Below are 24,237 nucleotides of genomic sequence, written 5' to 3' on the forward strand. Positions count from 1 at the left end.
CCAGCATGAAAATTTATGTTGGCCTGAGCCAGTCTTTTCAACAGAGGAAAAACACAACACAGAGGTAAATGTACTCTAGGGCTGCACTCCCTGCTCAGAAAGGCTCAAAAACAAAGTCATGACAAAACAAGAGCCTAAATGGAGACTGAACTCAAATTCGTTGGCATATTAGTTGTATTTACTCATAATACAAACAACAGGCAGAGGGTTTTATTCAACAACATTTCAAAAGCATCTCATTAGCACAGCCTCTCTCTCTTTCAAGAGCATCAGCGGTGAGGCCGCAGACTTCAAGTCTCATAACTGAAGAAAGGACACAAACAGCACAATACAGGAAGGGGACCAATTAGGCTGACAGTCAAGTTTAATTTCAGAGCTTTCCGAACTCCTGCCGTCTGTTTCCCCGGAAAGCTGGTGCAAGTGAGTGGATGTCTCTCACCTGGCCAATTAAACAGAACACATCTACAACTGTGAGGTCAGTAGGCCTTCAGAACACTCCGCTCTGACATTCTCTTTTCCCACTCGCTGTTGAGATCATCCTGAAGTGAATGCATCTTTCTAATGATGAAGGCTACAAGAACATTATAGCCGAGTTATTTCAAAACTTTCTTTTACCCATACGAAGGCATCTCCTCCTACATTATTTTGGGGTCAACACTTCTCAGTGTTGGATATGTGCTCTTTCATTGTAAGCAACATGTTCACCAAAGCATAAATCTGTGATTGTTTACTCACCCTCATGTTGTTTCAAACCTGCATGCATTTTTGTCTTGTGTGGAACACAAATGTGACCCTGGACCACAAAACCAGTCATAATAGCACGGGTATATTTGTAGCAATAGCCAACAATACATTGTATGGGTCAAAATGATCAATTCTTCTTCTATGCCAAAAATACATATAGGATATTGAATAAAGATCATGTTCCATGAAGTTATTTTGCAATTTTCTTACCTTAAATATAGCAAAACTTAATTTTTGATTAGTAATATACATTGCTAAGAACTTCATTTGGACAACTTTAAAGGTGATTTTCTCAATTTTGTTTTTGCACCCTCAGATTCCAGATTTTCAAATAGTTGTATCTCAGCCAAATATCGTTCTATCCTAACAAACTAGACATCAATGGAAAGCTTATATTTCTTCAGCTTCCAGATGATGTACACATCTCATTGACCCTTATGACTGGTTTTGTGGTCCAGGGTCACAAATTAACACTGGAACCAATTGACTTTAATTGTATGGATACTAGGTCAACTACAGCAATTGGTAATTAGGAAGTCTGTATAATTAGTCAGCTTACATGTTTATTTAAAAGCGAATGGGTGCTAAGACACGTCCAAATGTAGGACACTTGTAATCACTTGTAAGAAAGGAGCAGCATTTATGGAGATTATGCAGCATCTATAGCATTTATAGTTATTGGAGAAATGCAGCAAATGTCACCACTAGATCGAGTTATGAAAATGTTATTTACGAGAAAAAAAAAAAATGCATGGATGAATTGTTCACAGTACAATCAATAATATGCAGTTAGAATATAGACTGATTACTATTATAGATTGATTGATACTATTGTGACCCATGCTTCATAAGGATGAAGGATGAATTTCTTCATAAGGTCTGGCTCGAAAGAAATTATGATTTCATATCAAACTTCAAATATGTGTGTCAAAACAATGATAGGTAATATCTGGCAATCTACAGTGGTTGAACTATGTTCAGCAAGAGTTTAAAAGCATTCTGGTCCAGATACATTGGTCTGCTAATTAAATGACCACTGAGTGCTTTTGATCTCACTGGATTTTGTGCAGAGATTGCTCTCATATATCAGGCCACATAGTGATTTCATCGTGATATTTTAACATGATACAAAATAAGTAAAAGAATACTGGGTTTGTTTCAGTGTCTTTCATTTTAAAAACATATAATAAGGAAATTTAGTGACACTGTCAGTTCTAGCAGACAAGTGTTCTGCAGGGTTTAAAACCTGTGATGCTCTTTTTTTCTCAAAGCACTAAACTGAAATCTTGTTTATTATTTAAGCAAGCAGTGATGATGAGTACATTTTGCACACAAGTAATAAGCGAGACATCATGAATTATGTTTAGAAACCTCAGAGTCCCTTTCGCTTACTGTTTACCTTTTAATGTAAGTGTTAGCAGAATAATTACTTAATGATTACTTTGACCTCGCATTATTCAACTTAATAATATAGCTTCACAAAGTTCTCTTTAAAAGGTTGTGGGCAATCCCTTGAAAAACTGAAAAAAAGACAGCATACTGCTGGACTTTGCAGTTTTAATTATGTTTAGCTGGTGTTCAGCTGCCCAAAACCATAACCAGACTAGCTTGACAAGCAGAAATCAACCATCGTGGTGGCAAATTAAGAACAGCAAACTAACATAGTTTGGATTTTTTTTCCCCAGAAGAAATATTAACTGAAAAAGCCTGCTCAGATGCATACTTCAAAACAGTACACCATCTGGGATTCTTTGGCATACTATTTTGAGCATTGGTCTACCATTATTTGGGATGCAAATTTTAGTCATGCATTCAATTCAGGACAGATTGTATGCAAATTAGGATGCAATTAGTGTTTTTTGAATAGTTATGTAATGTTGCTTTTATGTCCCCTGCACTGAGAAAAAAATAAAAATACAAGTTGATAAACAACTACCATTCATATGCCAACATGCAATTTTACACTTTCAAAGTCTGGTAATTTCCCATACACTTTTTCACTGAGGGTTAAATCAAAATTACTTTGAGAGGTTACTGACAGAAGGCCACAGACAGTGGGTTAAAAATAACCTGGAATATTTCTTTATGTCATTCCTTAATTTCATTCAAACTACAGCGTATAAGCAGCCTAGCAGCAAGGTAGGCATTATGATTCAAAACGTTTCCTTTTGTGTTCACCTCTTACCCCAGAGGGTTAATCAACCCAATTATGCAGCCAGAACTTTCCAGATAGCAAAAAACGGCAGCACAGTTCAGTCATTAATGTCCATGAGAAAGTCACCAGCATTTGCTTAATTACGATATGTGGTGGTTATTTGGGTTTTTAATCTGATAAGAAGTCATATTTCTTCTCTGAAAAGTGGAGGTGGTCTCCATAGTGCTTGAAGTTTTGAAATACTTATGTCTATGAATATCCCTGCTGAACCTGAAAACCAGCATGATCTGTTTTGGTTTTTCATCCAGGCTTCTTTATTGTCTTATCTTGGTCAGCCAGCCAGTGTTGTCGTACTTGAGACTGGAGTCCGCCATGAGTCCAAGGATGTATTTTTAGTCTTTCATGGACTGAAGAGCATTTGGCATCTGTCCTGACTTGAACCTGAGATTAGATTCAACTACTACAACACTGCAGCTACATTTTTTGGTCTGTGCCGATTTGTGAATATGATCCGGTCTGTGCTATCGTGTCTCTGGACTGGAGCACATTGTGAGTGTGTTACAGAGGTTCGCATAACACTAACATGAAACCAGCAGTTGTGTAATGTAATGAAGTAAAAATACTTCATTACAGTACTTAAGTATTTTTAGGGAGTATCTGTACTTTACTTGAGTTTTTATATTTCTGTCAACTTTGACCTTTACTTCACTACATTTCTCAAATAAAATGTATACTTTTACTCTGATTCATTTTCTTGAAGCATATTCGGTACTTACTACAAAATAGTCAGACGAACACCTTCACTGAAAAAAAATGATACAAATTTTTTTAGTGGTTGCAAGCAATTTATTTTAGCTACATTTAATTAAAAAAAATATGTTGAAAGTTAGGCAACTAAATTTGTTTATTTAAATGTAGCTAAAATAAATTATTTGCAACTTAAAACATTTTGTGAATTCAATGAATTATTTTTTTTCAATGTTTGCTCATGTGCAAACAAATGCGCACACAACCGTGGATGATTTAATTTCCCACTCAAGTCGAGGCTGGGGTGTGCGATATACAGAATATCTTTTGCAATAACATGGCAAGTGTTGTTGTAATGATGTGCGATCATCTTGATATGCCACACCTGTGAGGTGGATGGATTATCTCGGCAAAGGAGAAGTGCTCACTAACACAGATTTAGACAGATTTGTGAACAATATTTGAGAGAAATAGGCCTTTTGTGTACATAGAAAAAGTCTTAGATCTTTGAGTTCAGCTCATGAAAAATGGGGGCAAAAACAAAAGTGTTGCATTTATAATTTTGTTCAGTGTAGTTAATCTATTTCTGTCATGACAACTCTCGGAGGCATTGGCACAGTAATGTACATGACAATGCTGAAGGGGGGGTACAATGCTGTTTCATGCATTCAGAGTTGTTTACACTGTTAAAGAGTTTGATTCTCATGCTAAGCAGGAACAAAGTTTCAAAAAACAATTTAGACGTATGACTGAGTATTTTTGTGCCAAAAATCTTACTTCCGGGTTCGTACAAGTTTCGGAGAGTTTTTTTCGATCGTGGCTCTTCATGACGTAGAATAGGGTGGAACTCCTTATATGGGCATTTCTCCCGGAAGAGCGTGCATGCATCGACCAGAGTGAGAGCGAGATCGCGCCCATCAACGTGCTTCATCTGGCGGCAGCGCTGCACGGGAGCGTTTGTTTTTCCGGGGGGGTTCACAAGTGTGTTTGTTGACGAAGGTTTTTTAAACAAGGCCCAGTTCGACGCTGGATTTGCACATCGTTTGATACTGAAAGATGGAGCGGTCCCAGCTATAAAAGATCCCGGTCATGATTCAGAACTGCAGACGGTAAGTGAAACGGCATCAAATGTCTGTTTTGTTGGCATTCGGCGCCCAAGTGCTCGTCACTCTTTAGCTCCACCCACGGCGCGCCTCCAGGAGCTCGGCTTTTTCCGGAGAGAATCGTAAAGCTGTATCTTTCATTTATAAATATGATAAAACTAAATAATTGTTGGAGATATGAAGGATGCAGTACTACTCTATAAGTACTCAAGATTAACATGAGATTGGGTGAAACTGTGTGTGTTATCAGCTGTGCCATGTGATAATGATGTCATTAGGTCAGATTAGGTCAAACAAAGATCACAGCACTGTTTTGCATCTCAGAGCAACGGACGGTGTTTCCTTATTGAATTAATCAGCTTTTTGAATGAATCGGTTGAATAAATTATTCAATTATTCACTCATTAACACAGTCAATTCTTTGTTCCGGAATGAATCAGCCGTTTGAACGAATCCGTTGAATATCAATGACTCACTCATTAACAGTCACTTGCTTTCATCTACATGCGATTTTAATTTCACATTTCAACTTTTTTTCATGTTATAAATAATTTTAAATATCGGTATTAAATGTTTTATGTTTAAAACAAAGCATTATTTATGCATTTGTAACTGCAGGTTAAATACACCCTTTGTCCCCACTGAGCTACATTAAACTGTAAATACATCTAAATGCCACTTCAGATGCAGATTTCAGAAATGTTTTCATATGTTGGAATGAAAGACAAAGTAGCTAGTGAATAAAGAGCTTCTTATTCGTACCCAAAGATACAAAATGGAGGAAAGAGTTAAAACAGAACTTTTTGAATCTTGCTACCCAAACTGTGTATACACATCTTTTATGTTTATCTGCTTCTTTTCCATTTTGCATTTACTTGTACTTTTTTACTTTCAATACTTAAGTTAATTTAATATTAAAAAATTATTTTCATACTTGAGTGCAATAAATATCACATACTTTAAGACTTTACTCAAGTAACATTCTAAACGGTGACTTCAACTTCTACCAAAATCAGTTTCTAGTAAGGTATCTGTACTTTTACTTAAGTGTGGCTTTCAGTACTTTATCCACCAGTCTTCATTCACCCCAAAGGAAAGCATATTTACATGGTCTGAGACATTCAGACCATCTTAAAGTATGTCTTGACTTGAACACAGATTCAACCCCCTTCTTGACCAACTAAAGACCATGTCTGTGCTGATCCACTAGCAGCAACCCAGCACTACAACCAGCATAAACAAGCCTAGCAGCATGCAAATTAATCCAGGTCTTGTTCCATGTTTTATCCAATGAAACTAGTCAGCAGATTGGCAAAAAGTGTCTATAGGAATTACAGTAGTACACATTTCAAAGTATGTTCACTATACCACTGTATAATCCCAGCTGAGATGTAAAATCATTATCCCTCTTTCCCAAAACCCTCCTGAACCTTAAGCGATACATTTGATCTTTGTGCTGTTCTAAGGTTGACTTTAATGCAGACACCATTTTCAAAGCTCTGGATCAGTGAACGATGCGAGCAGAGTGTGCCTACTAATCCCCCTAACGTATGCTGCCTCAGCTTCCTGATGTATTTATTAGCTTACTGAAAATCCCCTATTTGTTAAACGGCGAGGGCTGATAGAGTGATTCATGACACCCACATGCGGCTGTATACTGCTGACTAGAGCTGGATCTTGGAAGGAATGCTTGTGTGTGCATGTATGCAGGTGTCTGTGTTAGAAATCCTTAAGGCCATTATACATGTTATGTGTGGGTGAATGGGTTTAAGTAATACATTAATACTGTATATAGTATTCCCTATCACAAAATATTTACAGATTTACAGTCAAGATGTTTTTTGTTTTTTTTGTTGATAATTTTCATGCCCATTTTCCACCCTGACTCTGACCATTACAGTTGAACAAACCAATAAGTGCTTGACTGACCAGTCTCACCTATTGTAGAGACTAATGTAGATCCATAAATGAGACTATGGGATTGTGCTATGCTGGGTCTACAACCTTTGTAACATTTTTAGTCAACAAATTGTGGTACCACAAGGGATGAGGATGGTATTTGGGAAGGGGCTTTAGTTTATAACAGACTAGGCCAAGTTTCTGGTTCCCAGCATGGCAAGGGCTTCACCAGCTCTGTTTTGCTTGAGAACTACACAACATAGGCTCATTGGAAATACGTGCCTCTACCTACATTTCTGCAAAACTCAAAAAAGTACTTAAAGAATCGCTGCAGTTTCCATTTGAAATGAACACTAGAGGCAGTAAAACCACCACAACTTTTATTCCTTTTCACACAAAGTATGATTTGCAGGTCCAATAAAGCCTCATTTTCTCATGATTACTTCAGGAATATTATGTCGTACCCATTCCAGGACGACAATACCAAGATTCACCAGGCTCAATTTGTGAGAAATTAGCCACCACAGAGTCCTGACCTTAAACCCATTGAAAGTGTTTGGCATACACTTTATAGATGTTATACTGCCTGTCCAAAAAAAAAGTTACACAGTCTAATATTTCATTGGACTGCATTTAGCTGTGATTATATTGTGCATTCATTATGGCATTGTTTCGACAACATCATGCAACATCACAGAATTTATTTCCATCAAGAGCTGCATACATTTTTGGCTGAGATCTTGTATTAACAATGGAAGAATCGAACCACTCTGTAAAGTCACCTCCAGCACATCCTAAAGACTCTCAATGAGGTTAAGCCCAGGACTCTGTGGTGGCCAATTCATACAAGAAAATGATTCCTCATGCTCACTGAACCACACAAATTTGTTTCACAAATTAAGCCTGGTGGATCTTGACATTGTCATCCTGGAATATGGACATGGGTACACACTACATCAGTTTTGCATCCTAAACATTTCAGTATTTGCTTATTTAAATCCTTTTTTTTTTTTGGCCAGGCGGTGTTGCATATAATCCTGTTTTCCATGATTCTCCCCTTTTGCCACACATTAAAGGTATTCTTTTGTTCATGAATAATAAAGTACCAAGTTGCACATGTAATACTTCGTAAGGCAAGCCAATGGCAACACTTATTACAACTTTCACAGTTGTGATAACACTTAACACAACCTTCAGCGAACTCAGAGTCTATTGCATCTTTTGGAGACTCCACGATAAGCTTCAAGCAGCACACTGATAGGTAAACACTCTGAGTCAGTGCAGGCTGTTGGGTAAACATTCACTGCTGGCTGCGAGCTCCTGAATATGGAAAAGTGTACTGCTGTGATTGACTGTGGCTTGGTATTGTAGCATGCTGTAAGCCCTGTTGGCTTATTGCATAAGACATAGGCCATCTGAACCAAGGATTTTGGGTTTCAGTCCCATCTGGGCTGAGTTTAGGCTGAGTGAGGCAGTAGATGCATGCTGGGCACAACACCTAGAGGTCAACAGATAGAAACCATCCTCTGCTAAGACTGCTCATTACTCCTGAACTTCCCCTCAGGGATCTATACAGTGCATCTGCCTTCTAAGTGTTGAGAATCTTCTGTTCTGAAAAGCTGGAAGAAATGTTTCCAGCAGTGTTAGTTGGTGTGATGGACTTCCTCCTGCAGAACAGACAGATGTGTTATCACTAACTGGCAGAAGAATAAAGTCACATTATGTTCATAGAAACCCACATATGCAGAATGTTGGGACATGGATTTAGAATTATGTGGCAAATGTGATCGAGCAAAATTGAAGTTTGCCAAAACAAGCTTTTGTCATTTTTGCAATTTTAGAAAAAGCCTTTTCAAAATAATATTATAGCCAAGCTTTGCTAGTGGTTCTTATGGTGTTCTGGATGGTTGATTAACTTTTCTGTTTGCGATTAAGATTGTCTGTGTTTGCTAATGCTGTTCTAGGTGGTTTATAAGGTGTTAAAAAGTAGAAGCTAGAGTGTGCCTAGTAGTTGCTAGGTGTTCAAAGTGGTTTCTAGGACTTTCTTGGCAGTTGATGGTATGTTTACTGTCAGTGGTGTCCAATCCTGCTTCTGGAGTGTCCTGCAAATTTTAGCTCCAACCAGCACCAACACACTTGCCTAGAAGTTTCTACGTAGTGAGTCTGAAGACCTTGATTACTTTGGCTCAGGTGTGTTTAATTATGCTTGATGCTAAATTCTGCAGGACAGTGGCTCTCTAAGAAGAGGATTGAAGAAAACAAGGTGGCTGCTACTTTTGCAAGATGGTTGATAACTACCTCAACTATAAATGTGAACAATAAAAGTATGGCATTGTTAATAATGTAGCTAGAAAGTGCACCCACACATGTATATCTATGGATTAAACAAAGCAGGTGTGTGTGATATTCAAGTGTTTTATAATGTATTCTCATTAAGTGAATGCAAACTGCAGGTAGTTTGGATAAAATTCTCAAAAAATAAACAAACAAGAATCAATATTATATGCCTTACCTCTCCAACGAACATTAGTGATGATGATTAGTCACAGTGAATGCCCACCTTATGAGTGCAGGTGTGGATATATTCGGCATGTCAAAACAAAAACTACTAAAGTCTTTCCCTGCCAAATGAAGTGCCATATGAGTGAAATTGAAAATAGCTTTGCATAGTGCCACTCTTGAAAATTGAATCCCTTGCTTTCAGCATTCTATGATGAGAAAATTATATAAATAAATATCAATAAACATATCCTGTTTTTTTAACCTGCTCCACACTTCACACTCACAATCTAATAGCACAGACATCCTCTGTCTTGTCTTACTGTGTCTCATCTGTGTCTCACAACAGCTCAGGGATGAGAGCAGGTTTAATTTATGTCACGCGAGTGTGTGTGTGTGTGTGCTTCAATTAGCAAAAGCTCACTCAGGGATATGAAATCAGAGTAAATCAGCTTGTGGGAGGGATTAGAAAGCATGTGACAGAAAAGGGAAAAGAGCTGTGGAACGATTAGGAATATTAGAGCCGAGTGCAGGAATATATTTCCACAGAAACCAAGAGAGAGAGGGAATGACTCAGGCTACAGCTCTTCATCACACACTTCACTGCTCTCATGGCTTTAAACGATGACCACTGCCATTCAGAAGAATGTGATGGCTCTCAATGTGCCACCATTGCAATATCTCATTCAGCTGTAGGAAAACAAAAGCTCTGTTTCAAAAGCTACTGACCTAGCAAAGCTAGGCAACATTTTAGTTATCATAGATGCACTCCTGGTATCAAAAGTGTGGGTTTGGCTTTAAATGTTTAGTTCACCCTTTTAAACGCATGACTTTGGGAAATTTTGTCGCTCTAACAATGAGGACTGAGGTGTTAAAGATTCAAACAGTATACAAAAGCAGCATGAAAGTATCAAGTTTGTATTCCATATGACTTGTGAAGTATATGCCAATTTGTTATGAAAACTTTGTGATAAACAGCAAAATGTAAGTCGCTATTCACTTAGCTGTTAATTGCTGTGGCCTTATTTACTGAGTTGACCTCAAAAACTAAATAAGCCAAATTTGTGAATGAATCATTCAGGAGTGAGTTTCCCAAAAGCAACTATGGTCGCAAGTTCCGTCATTACCAATAGAGGAATTAACGACTATAGTTAGCTAACGACGGTTTTGGGAAATGCAGATTTTTTTTTTTTTTTTTGTAAACTCGATCAGCAAAACTAGAAAAAGGCAAAGTATACAAGAACAGGTACAAGGTACAAGAATAGAAACTGCAATTTAAAAGCTAAAACAAAATCTTGCTGAAATTCACATGAAAAAGCTGTGGCATTCTTATTAAAGTTTAATTTTTTTCCCCCCATCCACACGTACACGCGTTTAGCTGTATACGCATACATTTTGTATTGTATAGGCATTTTGTCCACACGGATCCGGCGTTTTGGGAGAGTAAAACCGATATTTTTTTAAACTGGGTCCCAGAGTGGATAAATCTGAAAACGCCACCCTTGCGTTTTCGTGTGGACAGCGAATCCGTATATTTCTGAAACGATAACGTCATCAGCCCACGTCTCGACCCTAGTCAGACACCGCTACGTCACGTAACAGCAACAAAAACATGAACAAACACTGAACGATTGTCTTTTTATTAACTAACATTAACACAGATTAATAAATGTATTGCTCCATGTTCGTTTGTATACCGCGTGCAAGGTTTATGCGCATAGTCCATGTCTTCTTCTCCATTTTTAGTGTATATCTGTGGCAGAATTACAGCGCCACATACTGGTCTGGCATGTATACTATATCGTTTTGTGTTGATTTTGTGGTTTCTTGAGATGAGGGGAAAAAAAAGATCGGATAGGGAAAGCTCTGGCTTCATGTGGACGTAGCCTTAATGTCATTAGACAATTAAGAAATCATTTAAAAAAAAAAAAATTCTATGGTTTGACTGCAGAACCCAAACAACATTTATTAGTTTCATTTTTGACACATCACACATTGACCCAGAACAATTACTCAACATTCTCAATTTTTGTGAAACAACCCAATAAATACCTCCACTGCTCAGTAAATTTTTAGTAAGAGTATTTTTATAAGCATTTTGTCCATTATCTTTTTTTTTTTACTACATAGTCATATTCCAGATTGATCCTCAGTGATATAACACAAAATGTTGATTCATTGAGTCTTTTGAATGCATTGACCATCTGAGTATTATGAGTCAGTCACTTAATCATCAAGAGATTTATCAAAATTTCTCAATTCTCACTCGTCATACTAGCTTTAATAAAAACCTACACAAATAAAAGTTCATAGATAGATAGCAGCCAGTTGCATAAACCGCTTAGTCATCTTGGTTAGTCATTTATTTATTTATTATTCAAATTAGACATTTTTTATGTAGGTCAGTTACATAAAGTAAAAACATCTAATTTGAATCTAAAAAGTGACTAATTACTAGTGACAGCTAGTGACTAACTAGTTGGTCAGACTAGCTCTTATGACACAATCTTAAAGTTGCTGTGCTTATGCAACTGCCCCCAAGATTTACTGTAACTATAATCTATAAGACACAAGACATCAGTAATGGCCTAAATAAATTAATTTTGAATTTCAATAATGCCCTTAATCTCCCTGCAAATTCCTGTAGGCTACTGGCAATTAATGTCATGTGAATTGAGTATGGTCATCAGTCATTTTTACTATGCCCCCTTTGTTCTGTAACTGTCCTCTGTGGGAACCTTTCAGATTTTTTTTATACATAACAGTAATTACAAAATACTGACTACATTGTGTGCGTGTGTGCATGTGACAAAGCATAAGTGCAATATTTGCTCTACTTCCATTAAGACGACCACCATATAACTAAGAAAAAAAAATGTTTGGTACACTCAGCCATCACACCCACTGTGAACTAAGTCAGAATGTCATTGGAAATGGTGTATAAATTAATTGCCTGTCAAGAGCACGTCAAATCATCATTAATATATTTACTTCATGTCAGAGCCGAGTCATTTTATGTCTTATCTTGGTCAAACCACATTTTTGTGAGGCCTAATGGATTTTCAGGATATTAATGGAGTTGGACCAAGAAATCAGCTTGTCTCTCTGTGCTAAAAATACATCCAGATAACTGAGAATTACCAGCACAGTCTGACCGAAAGGTGAATTCATGCAACAGTATCTCAGACTATCATACAGCACATCATTGTCTTAGTCATGAGAGGTCCCAAGAGGAATCTGCTCACTTTTTTCACATTGTATTTAAAATTATTGAATAGCTTTTAACATTTCAAAGCCATGAACCTTGTAAACTTGGTCTAGTTCTGTCAACATTTTGTATAGTAGATTCCGTTTTAATGAGTACACTCCTTTTAAAACGTTGTTTTCTCAGTGGTGGACCATAGTTTAGTAACATAGCAAAAGTGTAAAAACACTGTAAACCATTCAATGGCAATATAGGCCAATCATGTCTGATGAAAAATATACATAATGTTCATTTTTGGGCCTACTATATACATATATAAAATAATCACAAATATCTACCCAGTTCACTTTTCCACTAATGGGCTGGTAAGTGTATTCAAGTGTGTCAGATAATGAAGAAAACCAAAATACACAGTGCTGGGCCACTCCAAAACAAGGATTGGAAAAACGCTGATCTAGAATGATTTAGTCAGCTCATCCACCTCCCACTGTTGGAGATGTCAGATGAATGCAAGATCTTTCTGCGCAACTAACAGTGCTTTGTGGCACATCGTTATTGGACATAGACATTTGTCACATTATCCACATGATGGTAATTGTAATAAATAAGAATTTTCTCATAAAAATTAAATTAAATAAGCTAAGTATAATAATAATAAACTAAGTATAGTTCAAATCTATTAAAGGGGTCATATGATGTTGCTAAAAAGAACATTAGTTTGTGTATTTGGTGTAATTAAGTGCTTATGCGGTTTAATCTTTGCAACTTTACAGATCTTCTTTATGCACCAAGAGCTTTAACTTTAAGCTTTAACACTGCAAAGAGAAAGGACAAATTGAAATCATATCATATGACCCCTTTAACATATTTACTGACATACTGCTCGAGACTTACTGATATAAAAATTATAATTAAACTTTATTTGGACTACTTGTGCACAATACACATTTCTTAAAGGGGACATGAACTGAAAAACCAAATCCCCTTGATCTTTTGAAATATAAGAGGTCATTGTACTATAAAAACATCCAATTTTCAGAACTTAAAACTTAGTCTAAAAACAGTTTATATTGAAGCCAATCTGCCAAAACGACAAATATTTGAAATATTCTACTCTATGATGTAAAAGTGTGGCTAAACTCCCCCTCCACAGAAGATCAACACCTGCTTCTACATCACTGCCTGTTTAGACCCGCCCACCAAATTGCACATGTAGTGTTTACGAAATATGCAAACACACAGGTCTATACAGAAATCAAACGATAAAGATGCTCCGAAGACAAGATGACGCTGTTCAGTGCTAAGCTGTGGAAAAACAGGATGTGCGTTGCCTTCCTTCTGATCCCAATGTTAGGAAAGAGTGAATTAAAGTGTTAGTAAGAACTTGGTCCTTTGTTCACTTCATTTTAGCGTGGATTCGTTTACAAACAAGGCATAGTTCGAAGCAAGATTTTCAGAAAGATTGAAACTAAAAGACGATGCTGTGCCAGCTATATTGGATCCGACAGTAATGTGCAAAACACAAGTGTGAGTAACTGTTTTTATTACGTGATCACTAAATGCGTTTTTAACCTAAATCACAGTAGCATTCATCTGTGAAGGATGTACACTGTCAATCATACACAACTATTAGCCAGTCATAGCAGTGGGCGTTTACTTCCAAGTCTACAATCCGCCACGTCTATTCAAACAGAGCGTTCTGATGAGGGGTGTCAAAAACAGTACAGAAAATAGCCTATTACTTCTAAATTGTTTCTTGATGTAAAAATCTTGATAACATTATAAGTGGACCTCAGAGAACAGTACAAAATAAAAAAAATAAAAACTGTGGCATTTCATGACCCTTTAATATTAAGCATAAAATGTGTTTTAATGTCACGATTGAGGGTTGTATAAACTTTCAACAATAAAGGTTTTTAAAAGCAATATATTTAAAGTGTACCTAAAGTATATTTCCAATAGTTCCACTTTAGCACAATCAAATATACTTCAGTATATCTTTAGTTGGACTTCAGCACTACTTCCACACAATTAAAGTGCATTAAGTACAAAATTAGTAGTTCCAATCTAGCTGTCACAGGACGTGGTTGTAACAATAGCGCACGACGAAGGGGTAAACGTAAATAGTCTTTAATTCCAACTTCAAAACAAAAGGACAGGAGAATAACCTGGAGGGTTAACTAGAGGCTAGCAAACTAGAGGGACGAGGGAGCCCGGCGGAGCCAGTGTACTGCCAGGCCACGTTGGAGAGGAGAGAGCTAGAAGCCATGGTGGAGCCGCTGGCTCAACGGGCCAAGGCGGAGTCCTGGACTCTGAGGCTGGAGGCGGAGACAGGGGATCCTCCAGCCACAACGCCAATGGAGACTGGCAGACCCGCGGTGAGCCCACCACACAGATGGTGGGCTGAGGGTGAGCAGAGGGGCTGCCAAACGACAGCGGAGGAGGAGGCAGGAGCAGGCGGGAAGGCGGGCATTTGTGAGCCTCCGGGCTCTCGGGGCTGCCCTTGGGAACAGAAACCCTCTCTTGAGAGGATTTGGGAACAGAGTCTCTCTTTGGGCTGGACTTGGAAACAGGAGCCCTCTCTGGACAGGACGTGGGAACAGTGGTGACTGAGGGCTCCGAAGAAGGAGGGAGGAGAGGGGCCAGGCCAGCATCCCAGTCTATTAGGTCCCCTCCCGCTTTCCCTTTACCCAGATCAATAGACAGCTCACCCTCAGTCATGTTGCAGTGGGCAGAGCTCCTCTCCGCGATCTCACTGGCCAAGGCTTTCTCCCTCGTGGTGGGTAGCATGCAGCTCTGGCTCCACGGCGATCCTCAGCTCTGTCGCTCCTAGATGCGATGGCCATCGGTGGGCTCGTGCTTATGCTCCGCACCGCGGGGAGATGGTGGGCTGGGCTGTGGGTCGAGAGTGGAACTGTCATCCACGGGACAGACGGTGAACGGAGATCCGTTTCTCGCCAGTGTCCACTCCACGAAGGCGGCAAAATCCGCTCGAGCGCGTTGTCCGGATAGCTGGTCAGATAAGCGAGGACCAGGAACAGTCTGGTATGGTCCTCGAGTGATCTTTCCCCCTGCTCCAGCAGGAGGAGGAGGTATTCGGGGCGGGTGAAGGCATCCATAAGGGAACAATGGGGGGAAAAAACACTGTACGGAAAACGGAAAACAAACAGAGGGTAAAGCGCAAATAAAGTTACTTTTGTGGGTCTGGGATTCTGTCATGATTGCCTACGGAGAGGAGCGAGGAACGAGGAGACAAGGAGTAAACTCAAATAGCAGTCCTTTAATCAACATCCAAGGGGTAACACAGGGCAGGCAGCCCTGTCTCCGCTTCCAGCCTCATAGGAACACACATGTAGCACAACATAGACTTTCAATCCCGGACAAAGACAGACTGCACAGACTGGAACTTAAATGCATGGGGTAACGAGGGATAATCAACGAACACAGGTGAATCAAATGACTAATCACACATGAGGAAACTGGGTCACAGGGGCCACGTGGGGAGAAAAACAAACACAGACAGTCCATAATCCTGACAGGCATCACTTCAGAAATCTTTGTGAATGCAGACTGAATGGCTAGGTGCTTGATTTTATACACCTACCTATATGACAATGAGACTGATGGAAACAACTGAATTAAGAGAACCTGAAATAATTAAGAGGCATGTCACAATATTTTTGTCCTTAAATGCAAACAAGGAGTATCTTTTTTTTCTCCTCACAATTCAAGCACTGACTACATTAGTAATTCCATCTATTTTCCCCCAGGTGTGTTGGTGTTAAATGTGAAGAAAACAAACACGGATTATGTCTAGTGAGTCAGTCTGATATTCAGGAGCTCTTTTGCCCGACTCTGTCTGACAGCAGCTGTGGGTGTATGCGATAGAAGACAAGAGATTTTACCATGAAACGGCATCAGTTTTAAGATGATTCACTAGCTGTAAGATGACCTGAGGGCTTCTGTAAAGCAGCAGGTCAAACTCACAGCTCCAAAATCACTAGCTCCAAATGCAATGTGTGTCTACATCTGTCTAAGAGATTTAGCATGATGTGGCTTGAAGGCATACATATACAAAGCAGTATGAATACACACGTATTTTAAAATCAACCTGAAATCTAAATTGATATTGTTTACATCATGTTGTTCATGCTATTTCGAAGGGCATCAATAATACCTGGAAAGGCATCAATATGTTTACATTCATTTTAATGGCTCATTTACATACACTCACAAGTCGTTCTTCAGAAATAATCTTGAACTGTGAGCTTGATTTTGGTCAAAGTTCCTCTTACTTTCTAATCCTTTCACTCCAACCTGTCTCCATTCTAGTATGTAATACTTCTCAAGACCCAATCAAAACCCAGTGGAGAAAATCAAGACCAGCACTATTTTTTTTTTCTTCATCACTGACTATCTTGTTTCACTAGGAAATACATCCGTTTACAGAATTAAAATGTTTTTTTTAAGTGCATGGAGAAAAACATGGATGATGGTGAAACTAGGGCACATCCTGTGCTAAGAGAACGGGGGATAATTATATCAGTATCTATATTCTTTCTATATGTAGTGCATTTCAGTATCAATTCATTTAATTTGTTTTAATAAAAACAATAATATTATTCAAAAAAAATTTTTTTATTGATTTTGCAGCAGTCATTTGATTTGTCATTTGACCCAGAACTAGTGCAGAACTGTGTTTCTAATTCATTTTACACCATGACTTGTCTCTATTATCTTTTTTAAAACATGTTTCTTTTGCTTCTAGATTAAAAATTAAAATCTGAGATCTGAGAGCAGTTTTTTAATGTGGTTTTAGATATTTGGACCCCACTGCATATACGAGACAATGAAAAAAAGACCTCTCTTATATAGAAGAAGATATAGGCTTTTAATATAATCTGTATTTTCATCTCCTGCTGTGCCTGTGTGCCACAAATGTCAAAGGCCACAGTCTCTGAACCCTGCATTGACTGTCTAAAGGAAGGAGAAGTACTGGTTTTCATCTTAGAGCAGTGCAGATATCTGCCAGAGTGTGATGGAGCACAGGGACAATTCCAATTGAAATCTAAAGCCCTTCCTAGAGGATGCTATGTCAAAGCCCTGCAATCTACAGATTTATATGCCACTGGCAACCAAACACCAAATGAAACACACGGGAGACTCGACTAACAGGGTTGAGCAACATTCAGAATAAAATGGAGCTAGCGAACAAGATGCATAATTGCTACTTACTGTAAATATGAAGGTAAGGATGTTGAATTAAAATGAGGAGAAATTCATATAATAATATATGTTGAAAGACCTAATACCTTATGTTGATAGGAATCTATTTTACCCCAAATTTGTATGTGCTATGCATTTTTATGTTTACTAGAGTGTAAATCCAGCACGTTTTGTTGTAATAAGTACTTTAAAATACATTAAAGTGTACTGCTAAAGTCTGTGTACATTTTGATAGTTAATTTTTTCCATTTGAAATTAATTAAACAGCACTTCTATCAACATTGTTTCCAAAAATGTACCTATACCTACAATTTGCTGCAGTTATCAGTTGAATGAACACTAGTTCACTCAAAACACCAACAACTTTTATTCCGTTTCATGCTAATGATTATTATGATTACATGGTAGATGATCAATTAATGGTTCCTTGTACAATCCTGTGCTATCAACTCAAAACTATTTTGCCATAGTGCATGATTTGTAAATTAATCATTTTTAACGTTTGCATGACATAATCAGCAGTGTATGCATTGCTTTTCCAATTTAGTAAACTTGCTTGGTAGCCCATCTGGTACAGCATTGCATTTTGGATGCAGAGTGTTCAGGTACGAATTCTGTGCAACACAGTTTGGTGAAAGAGCTCAAAGCCATGTAAAAATAAGGTCAAATTGCATGTTATTTATTTATTTATTTAGATTGAGTGAGTGAGTGAGTAGAAAAGATCTACCCGTGCTATCAGTTCTGAATTTAATGTGGTAAGTCTGAAAAACATGGTACAGATGAAATGTGAGTGACACAAAGCTGTCGTATAATATCAGAAGATATAGTAGTCCATAAGTCCTGCTTTTCTTTGTGTTTTTTTTTTTTTTAATTTTGAGCTTGGCTGCATATATCAGTACACTGTTATCCCTGAAATTGTTTTAATTCAAAATACTTAGATACAATAAACATAAACTCCAACATTTTTGCACAATTACTCAATTTGTTTAGTTTGTTGTACGATTTGCAAGATTTTTTTCATTCTATTGAATTGTTTAAACTGAATGTACTTAACATAGTTTATTCTAGTCTGTTGTCAGTGAAACGCAATACAAGGTAGATTTTGATTGGCTCTTTGAATTGATGTCAGGCATGGATGCAGCGCGGATTTTTACGTCTGCTGGTGACTGTGAGTAGGACTTTACATTTTTGTCTCAAACAGCAAATACATTAATAGTCGTTAATAAATGAGAGGTATAACAGTTAGCTAGTAACTCTAAATGTAAGTTTAGGCTGTGTTTACATGTAAATTTACGCCACAGTGTTGTACCGATCGATCGCAACCGCCACAATTACATATAACGTTAGTTCTATGTTACGACATGCTCTATCGTCACATCTAAAATCGAATGCGTATCATATTTTTGATCAACAATAATTGTATAAGTGTATAATAATAATAATAATAATAATAAGTGTATGTTCCACATTCAGTGCACACAGAAGTAAGCATCATCAAGATCAAAATGAGAGAATGTTTAAACCAGAGTTAATAGTAAGAATAGAGAGTAATGAAAATGACAGTGTAATTGACACTCAGGAGTGTGCTGTGCAGGAGATGCATCCAGATGAATTGGGCCAAGATAATTTTAGTGCAGAAGAAAGTGAAACACAATCTCAAGATTTAGGACAACAATTGGAACATAATTTAGCTGCTCTTTTTTAAAAATGCAAACCATCCTTCACATACCAGAGAACTCTGTTCAGGAAGTAATTCAACATCTTTACCAAATAGTTCAGTTGTCCCAGCCGCTTTTGCAAAAGAATGTGAAGGCTGTTCTTCAGAAACACTTTGGATATGTAGATGAGTCAGTTGTGAAGGAGGTGGTTAAGACTGTGGCAGAGAGTGACATATTGTCCAAATCTTGTAGAAAAAATGGATGTCTTGCAACCAGTAAAAGAAGAGCATCGTATGTAATGCGCAACTTTCCTCTGGTAATGCCTATAGAGTTTGTAGTTGAGAAAGGGAGAAAAACAGTAGTATACGTTCCCCTCTTACAGATGCTACAGAAACTATTGAACAAGAAAGACATTTTGGATAAGGCTATGTCAAAACAAGAACATAAACCACATGAATATAGGACATGTTGTGATGGCTCAGGGTTTAGAGAGAATGTCCTTCTTAGTTGCGATGACTTCACAATCGCTCTGGGTCTGTACATTGATGATTTTGAAGTGGCTAACCCTTTAGGAACATCTAAAAGAAAACATAAGATGTGTGCACTTTACTGGGTTATTGCAAACTTGCATGGAAAATACAGATCCACACTAAACTAAATTCAGCTTGCTCTCTTGTGCAACACTGAAACAGTTAAAAAGTGTGGTTATGAAAGAGTTCTGTATCCACTTCTTAGTGATTTAGCCACTCTTGAACAACATGGGGTTTACATTGAGCATCTTGGTAGAAGTGTTAAAGGAACAGTGCTCTATGTGTCAGCAGATAACCTTGGTGCCCACTCTCTTGCAGGATTTTATGAAAGCTTCATTGTGGACAAGTTTTGTAGATTTTGCATGGCATCCAGGACTTACACACAACACCAAGAGGTAAGATCTGGTGCATTTCAACTCAGAGAGAGAGATGCACACAACTGGCAGGTGCAAGAATCATTGCAGAATCCAAATTCATGTAGAAACACGTGTGTAAGAGGACAGTGCCCACTCACAGCAAATTTGGAGCATTTTTATGTCATAGGTGGTTATCCCCCTGACATATTGCATGATGTCTTTGAGGGAGTAGTCCCACTGGAGTTGTCTCTTTGCCTCAAAGACCTGATGGCAAAGAAATACATCACCCTAGATGTGTTGAATGAAGCTATCAGATCATTTCCGTATACATTCGCTGACAAATCTGATCAGCCTCAGCTGATTTCAAAGGGCTTCTCAACCAAGGGCACAATTGGGGGAAATGGCCATGAGAATTGGTGTCTAATTAGGCTTCTTCCTCTGCTTATTGGCCATAATATTCCTGAGGGTGACAACACATGGGAAGTACTCATGCTCCTAAAGGACATTGTTGCATTAGTTGTGGCACCTCAGTTTAATGAAGAGTCATTATACATCCTTGACTACAAAGTGGCAGAGCATAGGAACCTTCTGCAGTCAACCTTCCCCGACTTTACACTACGACCAAAACACCACTACATTGAACACTACGCTGAACTGATTAGGGTACATGGTCCACTTACTGAGGTCTGGACAATGCGTTTTGAAGCAAAACACAAGTTCTTCAAAAAGGTTATACGTGATGCCCAGAACTTCAAGAATGTTGCCATGACCCTTGCACTGAAACACCAGAGGGCTCTTAGCCATCAACTAGACTGCAGTTCTTTTTTCAAGCAGGGTGTGGAAATGACTAAGGTTACACAAGTGTTAGTTGCCACTTTCCCAGAAAACATTCAGAGAGCTCTTGGTCAAAAAAAGCCCTCAAACTCAAGCACTTCTTGTTGCACCATCGGTCTGCATTAATGGAATTGATTATAAGACAGACATGATACTTTCAGCTGGATCATGTTCAGGGCTACCTGATTTCAAGCAAATTACTCACATTGTTGCAGTGAACACAGAGGTACTTTTTGTGTGTAAAGTCATGACATCATGGTATTTTGAACACCTTCGTTCTTATGAGCTTTGCTGCCCAGATATGCCATCTTTTTGCGTGCTTCAGATTGAAGAGCTGAATGATATTGTTCCACTGTCAGCCTATAGTGTACATGGTAAACTGATGGTGACATTGAAGCGTTTTATTCTTTGCTAAATTAACTCTTTTGTGCTTTCCTTCCAGATGGCTTCTCAAGAAACCATGACTTTGCGAGTTATTCTTACAGAAGCTGATATCAGAAAAGTCACACTGACTTCAAAGCCATGCTCAGTTGAAGATTTGATTAGTTGTCTCAAAAACACTCTGGGACTGAACTATAATTTAACTTTACAGTTTCGAGATCCCGATTTTGATAATGAACTTTGCAATCTGACTGATTTGTCAGAGCTCCCTCAGAAGCCAACTGTGAAAATCATTCCTGTGATTGAATTGGTGTCACTGTCATCAGGTGAAATGGAGACATCCAGTGAAATATCGAGTGATGCTCTAAGTACTGCAGATACAGTACTGACCAAATCACCCCAGGAAAAGCGAATGCCATGGCCTGATATCTTTTTGATTCCAAAATTCTCTGTCAATGTTGAATATAGACTGCGTCAAGCAAATTTAATCTACTTGAAGGATGGAATGCACCTAAAAATGACAAAGGAATTGAAACATGACATTCTTCAGAAACTTGCAGAGACCATATACTCCTTCAAAGCATACCCAACTGCTGATGATCTAAGAGATGTTGCCAAGGCATTGATGAATACTCGCCCCTGTCTTCAAGAACCAGGGTCGCCTTCTGGATTCTGTGGGTGGACAAACAGTTTGAAAGACAAAATGGGAAATTACAGATCCAAAATGAGAAGCCTTGGACACACAGATGTCATGGTTAATGCTGGGAAAAGAGGAAGATACTCTACCAGCAGTGATCCACCTAACAAGAACATCAAGAAACCAAGGAAAGGGGAGGTCAACTACCTACCTAACCTTCCAAGTGGGCAGGATGCTTCCAGTCTTGAAATGCTCAGACAGCAGTTGGTGAATGAAATGAAGAAAAAAAACCCTGATGCAGTCTTTATCAATCAGAAGATGGACATGACTCTATCCTTAAGAAGACATGATGTTGTGATCAACAAGCCTCCTGTAAGCCTGATACTTCAGCGTTGGCCAGCACTTTTTAGAGAAAGACAGGTAAAGTGAAATGCCTATGTTTGCATTATTTGTAATGAAATGAATATTGATAAACATGAGAGTTACATGTTAATTTGACATTTGTTTAATTTTGACAGTTACCTGATGTTAACAAATGCTTTTTTGTTTTACTATTTTAGGTGTATCAAGAATTCAACCGGGTGGTTGGAAAGAACCTTACACAAGAATTCTATGGCTCTATTGATCGTCACTGTCCACAGCTGATTCAGATCTTCAGGTCAAAGAGAGGTCTCGCCGGGCAGATTTTGAGCAATCTTCTGCAAGAAGCCTAGGTTTGTACATCTAAATTGATGCCATTGTTTGCTGAATTTTGAAAAGCAGCCTGTTATGATTACTTTAAGACTCTTTAGTAACACAGACAAAATTATGATAAATAAAAAAGATTTTGACAAATGATACAATGTTGTCTCTGCAACCACCACACACCAGACCTCTGACCTCGCTGACATGCGATGTGTTGCGATTAGAGGGCTTCCAGTACTTCTTGGTGATGTCCCAACTGAGTTCTTCAAAGCATGCTTTGTAATTATTATTAATACATTTTTATTGTCATCGTTTTATTGTATGATTTTCTTAATGTGCATTTATGTTAGCAAAAACAATAAAGAAATCACCAAACACAATGTCATATTTTAGTTAAATGATAAAGGAAATAAGGAGTGAGGAGGAGGTTTTAATTAATTCAGGAGAAATTTGAATTCATGTTATGACACCTTTGAAACTTTAAATTACAATCCAGGGTAATCTCATAACTTTACATATTTTTAATAGTTCATGTCATATGCAATGACTTGTATACAAAAGCAAACATATAAATTTAATATTTCAATATTACTGAACTCCTGGATACATTTGTGTACATAATTCACAAACAATTATGCTTGCATACAACTAAACAAAAGCATTCAATAAAATGTATATCTAGAAAAAACTGTTCACTGCTAAAATTTATTTTAGTAATTTCCATATTCTTGTCCAGGCTTCTGATGACGCAGACTCATACCAACATGTGTCCGTTGGAATCCTCAGCCGAAAAAATGAAGATGAGGCCCTGCAACCCCGGTCCTTCCACCTCCACCCATCCTCAGTGGGAATCATCTTGGAGGGGAATGTTGTAATGGACAATTTTATTTTAGCTACATTTAAATAAACTAATTTTGTTGACTAACTTTCAACATTATTATTATTATTTTTTGAATGTAGCTAAAATAAATTGTTTGCAACCACTTACCATAAAAAAAATAATAGTATCATTTTTTTCAGTGTAGGCGTATATAGATCATAGTATAGATGGATTAAATCGGGAGATATATATTTTTAGTTTGAACAGTAATGGCTGAGAATGTGTCCAGTGAAGGGATATATTCTGAGGCCCATGAATGTTATGAGATATTGAAACCCAGTTTTGGCTCTAATGATTGGCATCCTGTATTTACTGCTTATCTAACACACGTCTGCTATTTAAAACAGACAAAGTGCTCCCTGCATCAACCCACACACAAGCTTTCATTAAAAATGTATAATAACAAACCTCTCTTAGAATAGCCATTAGTATCCATTAGAGGCATAATCCCAGAACATATGCTGCATGGTATTACTCAAGATAGAACAGGGCCAGAGTGAGGGTGTAAAAGCTGGAGGATCTCTTATGTGGAGGAGGATTAGTGAACCAGCAGGTTTTCTCTCAGGAACCGAAAGAACAGCTCCCATCGAGATAACATGTATACTCGGGGGGGGGGGGGAAACATGCCGTGAATGTTTTTTGACATAGGCTAATTTTATGTATATGTATACGCAACTGTATTTCCGCGCTGTCTGAAAC

The 24,237-nt window shown here is 38.0% G+C and overlaps 2 protein-coding genes across 2 annotated transcripts in view; one reads left to right on the forward strand and one right to left on the reverse strand.

Annotated features, from left to right (window-relative positions):
• LOC107665964 (alpha-1,6-mannosylglycoprotein 6-beta-N-acetylglucosaminyltransferase B-like) overlaps nt 1–24,237 on the reverse strand; it is a 101,369-nt gene that overhangs the window by 68,162 nt on the left and 8,970 nt on the right. The gene's annotated exons all lie outside the window — the stretch shown is intronic.
• On the forward strand, nt 20,143–23,537 carry LOC107665574 (uncharacterized). Its single transcript, XM_016456496.1, has 5 exons — nt 20,143–20,161; nt 21,399–22,394; nt 22,535–22,687; nt 22,845–22,937; nt 23,395–23,537. Exons 2-3 carry the CDS (start codon nt 21,399–21,401, stop codon nt 22,685–22,687), a joined length of 1,149 nt encoding a protein of 382 aa, XP_016311982.1. The 5' UTR covers nt 20,143–20,161; the 3' UTR covers nt 22,845–22,937; nt 23,395–23,537.

This window comes from Sinocyclocheilus anshuiensis, unplaced genomic scaffold, assembly GCF_001515605.1.
Source record: "Sinocyclocheilus anshuiensis isolate Anshui unplaced genomic scaffold, SAMN03320099.WGS_v1.1 scaffold229, whole genome shotgun sequence".
NCBI lineage: Eukaryota > Metazoa > Chordata > Actinopteri > Cypriniformes > Cyprinidae > Sinocyclocheilus > Sinocyclocheilus anshuiensis.

What these genes read in the sequence shown, in the direction of transcription:
- LOC107665574 (XM_016456496.1), top strand. Translation starts at nt 21,399, where the DNA reads ATGGCTTCTCAAGAAACCATGACTTTGCGAGTTATTCTTACAGAAGCT. An exon ending in CACTTTTTAGAGAAAGACAG is followed by an intron (nt 22,395 to 22,534) that starts GTAAAGTGAAAT and finishes TTACTATTTTAG; the next exon opens with GTGTATCAAGAATTCAACCG.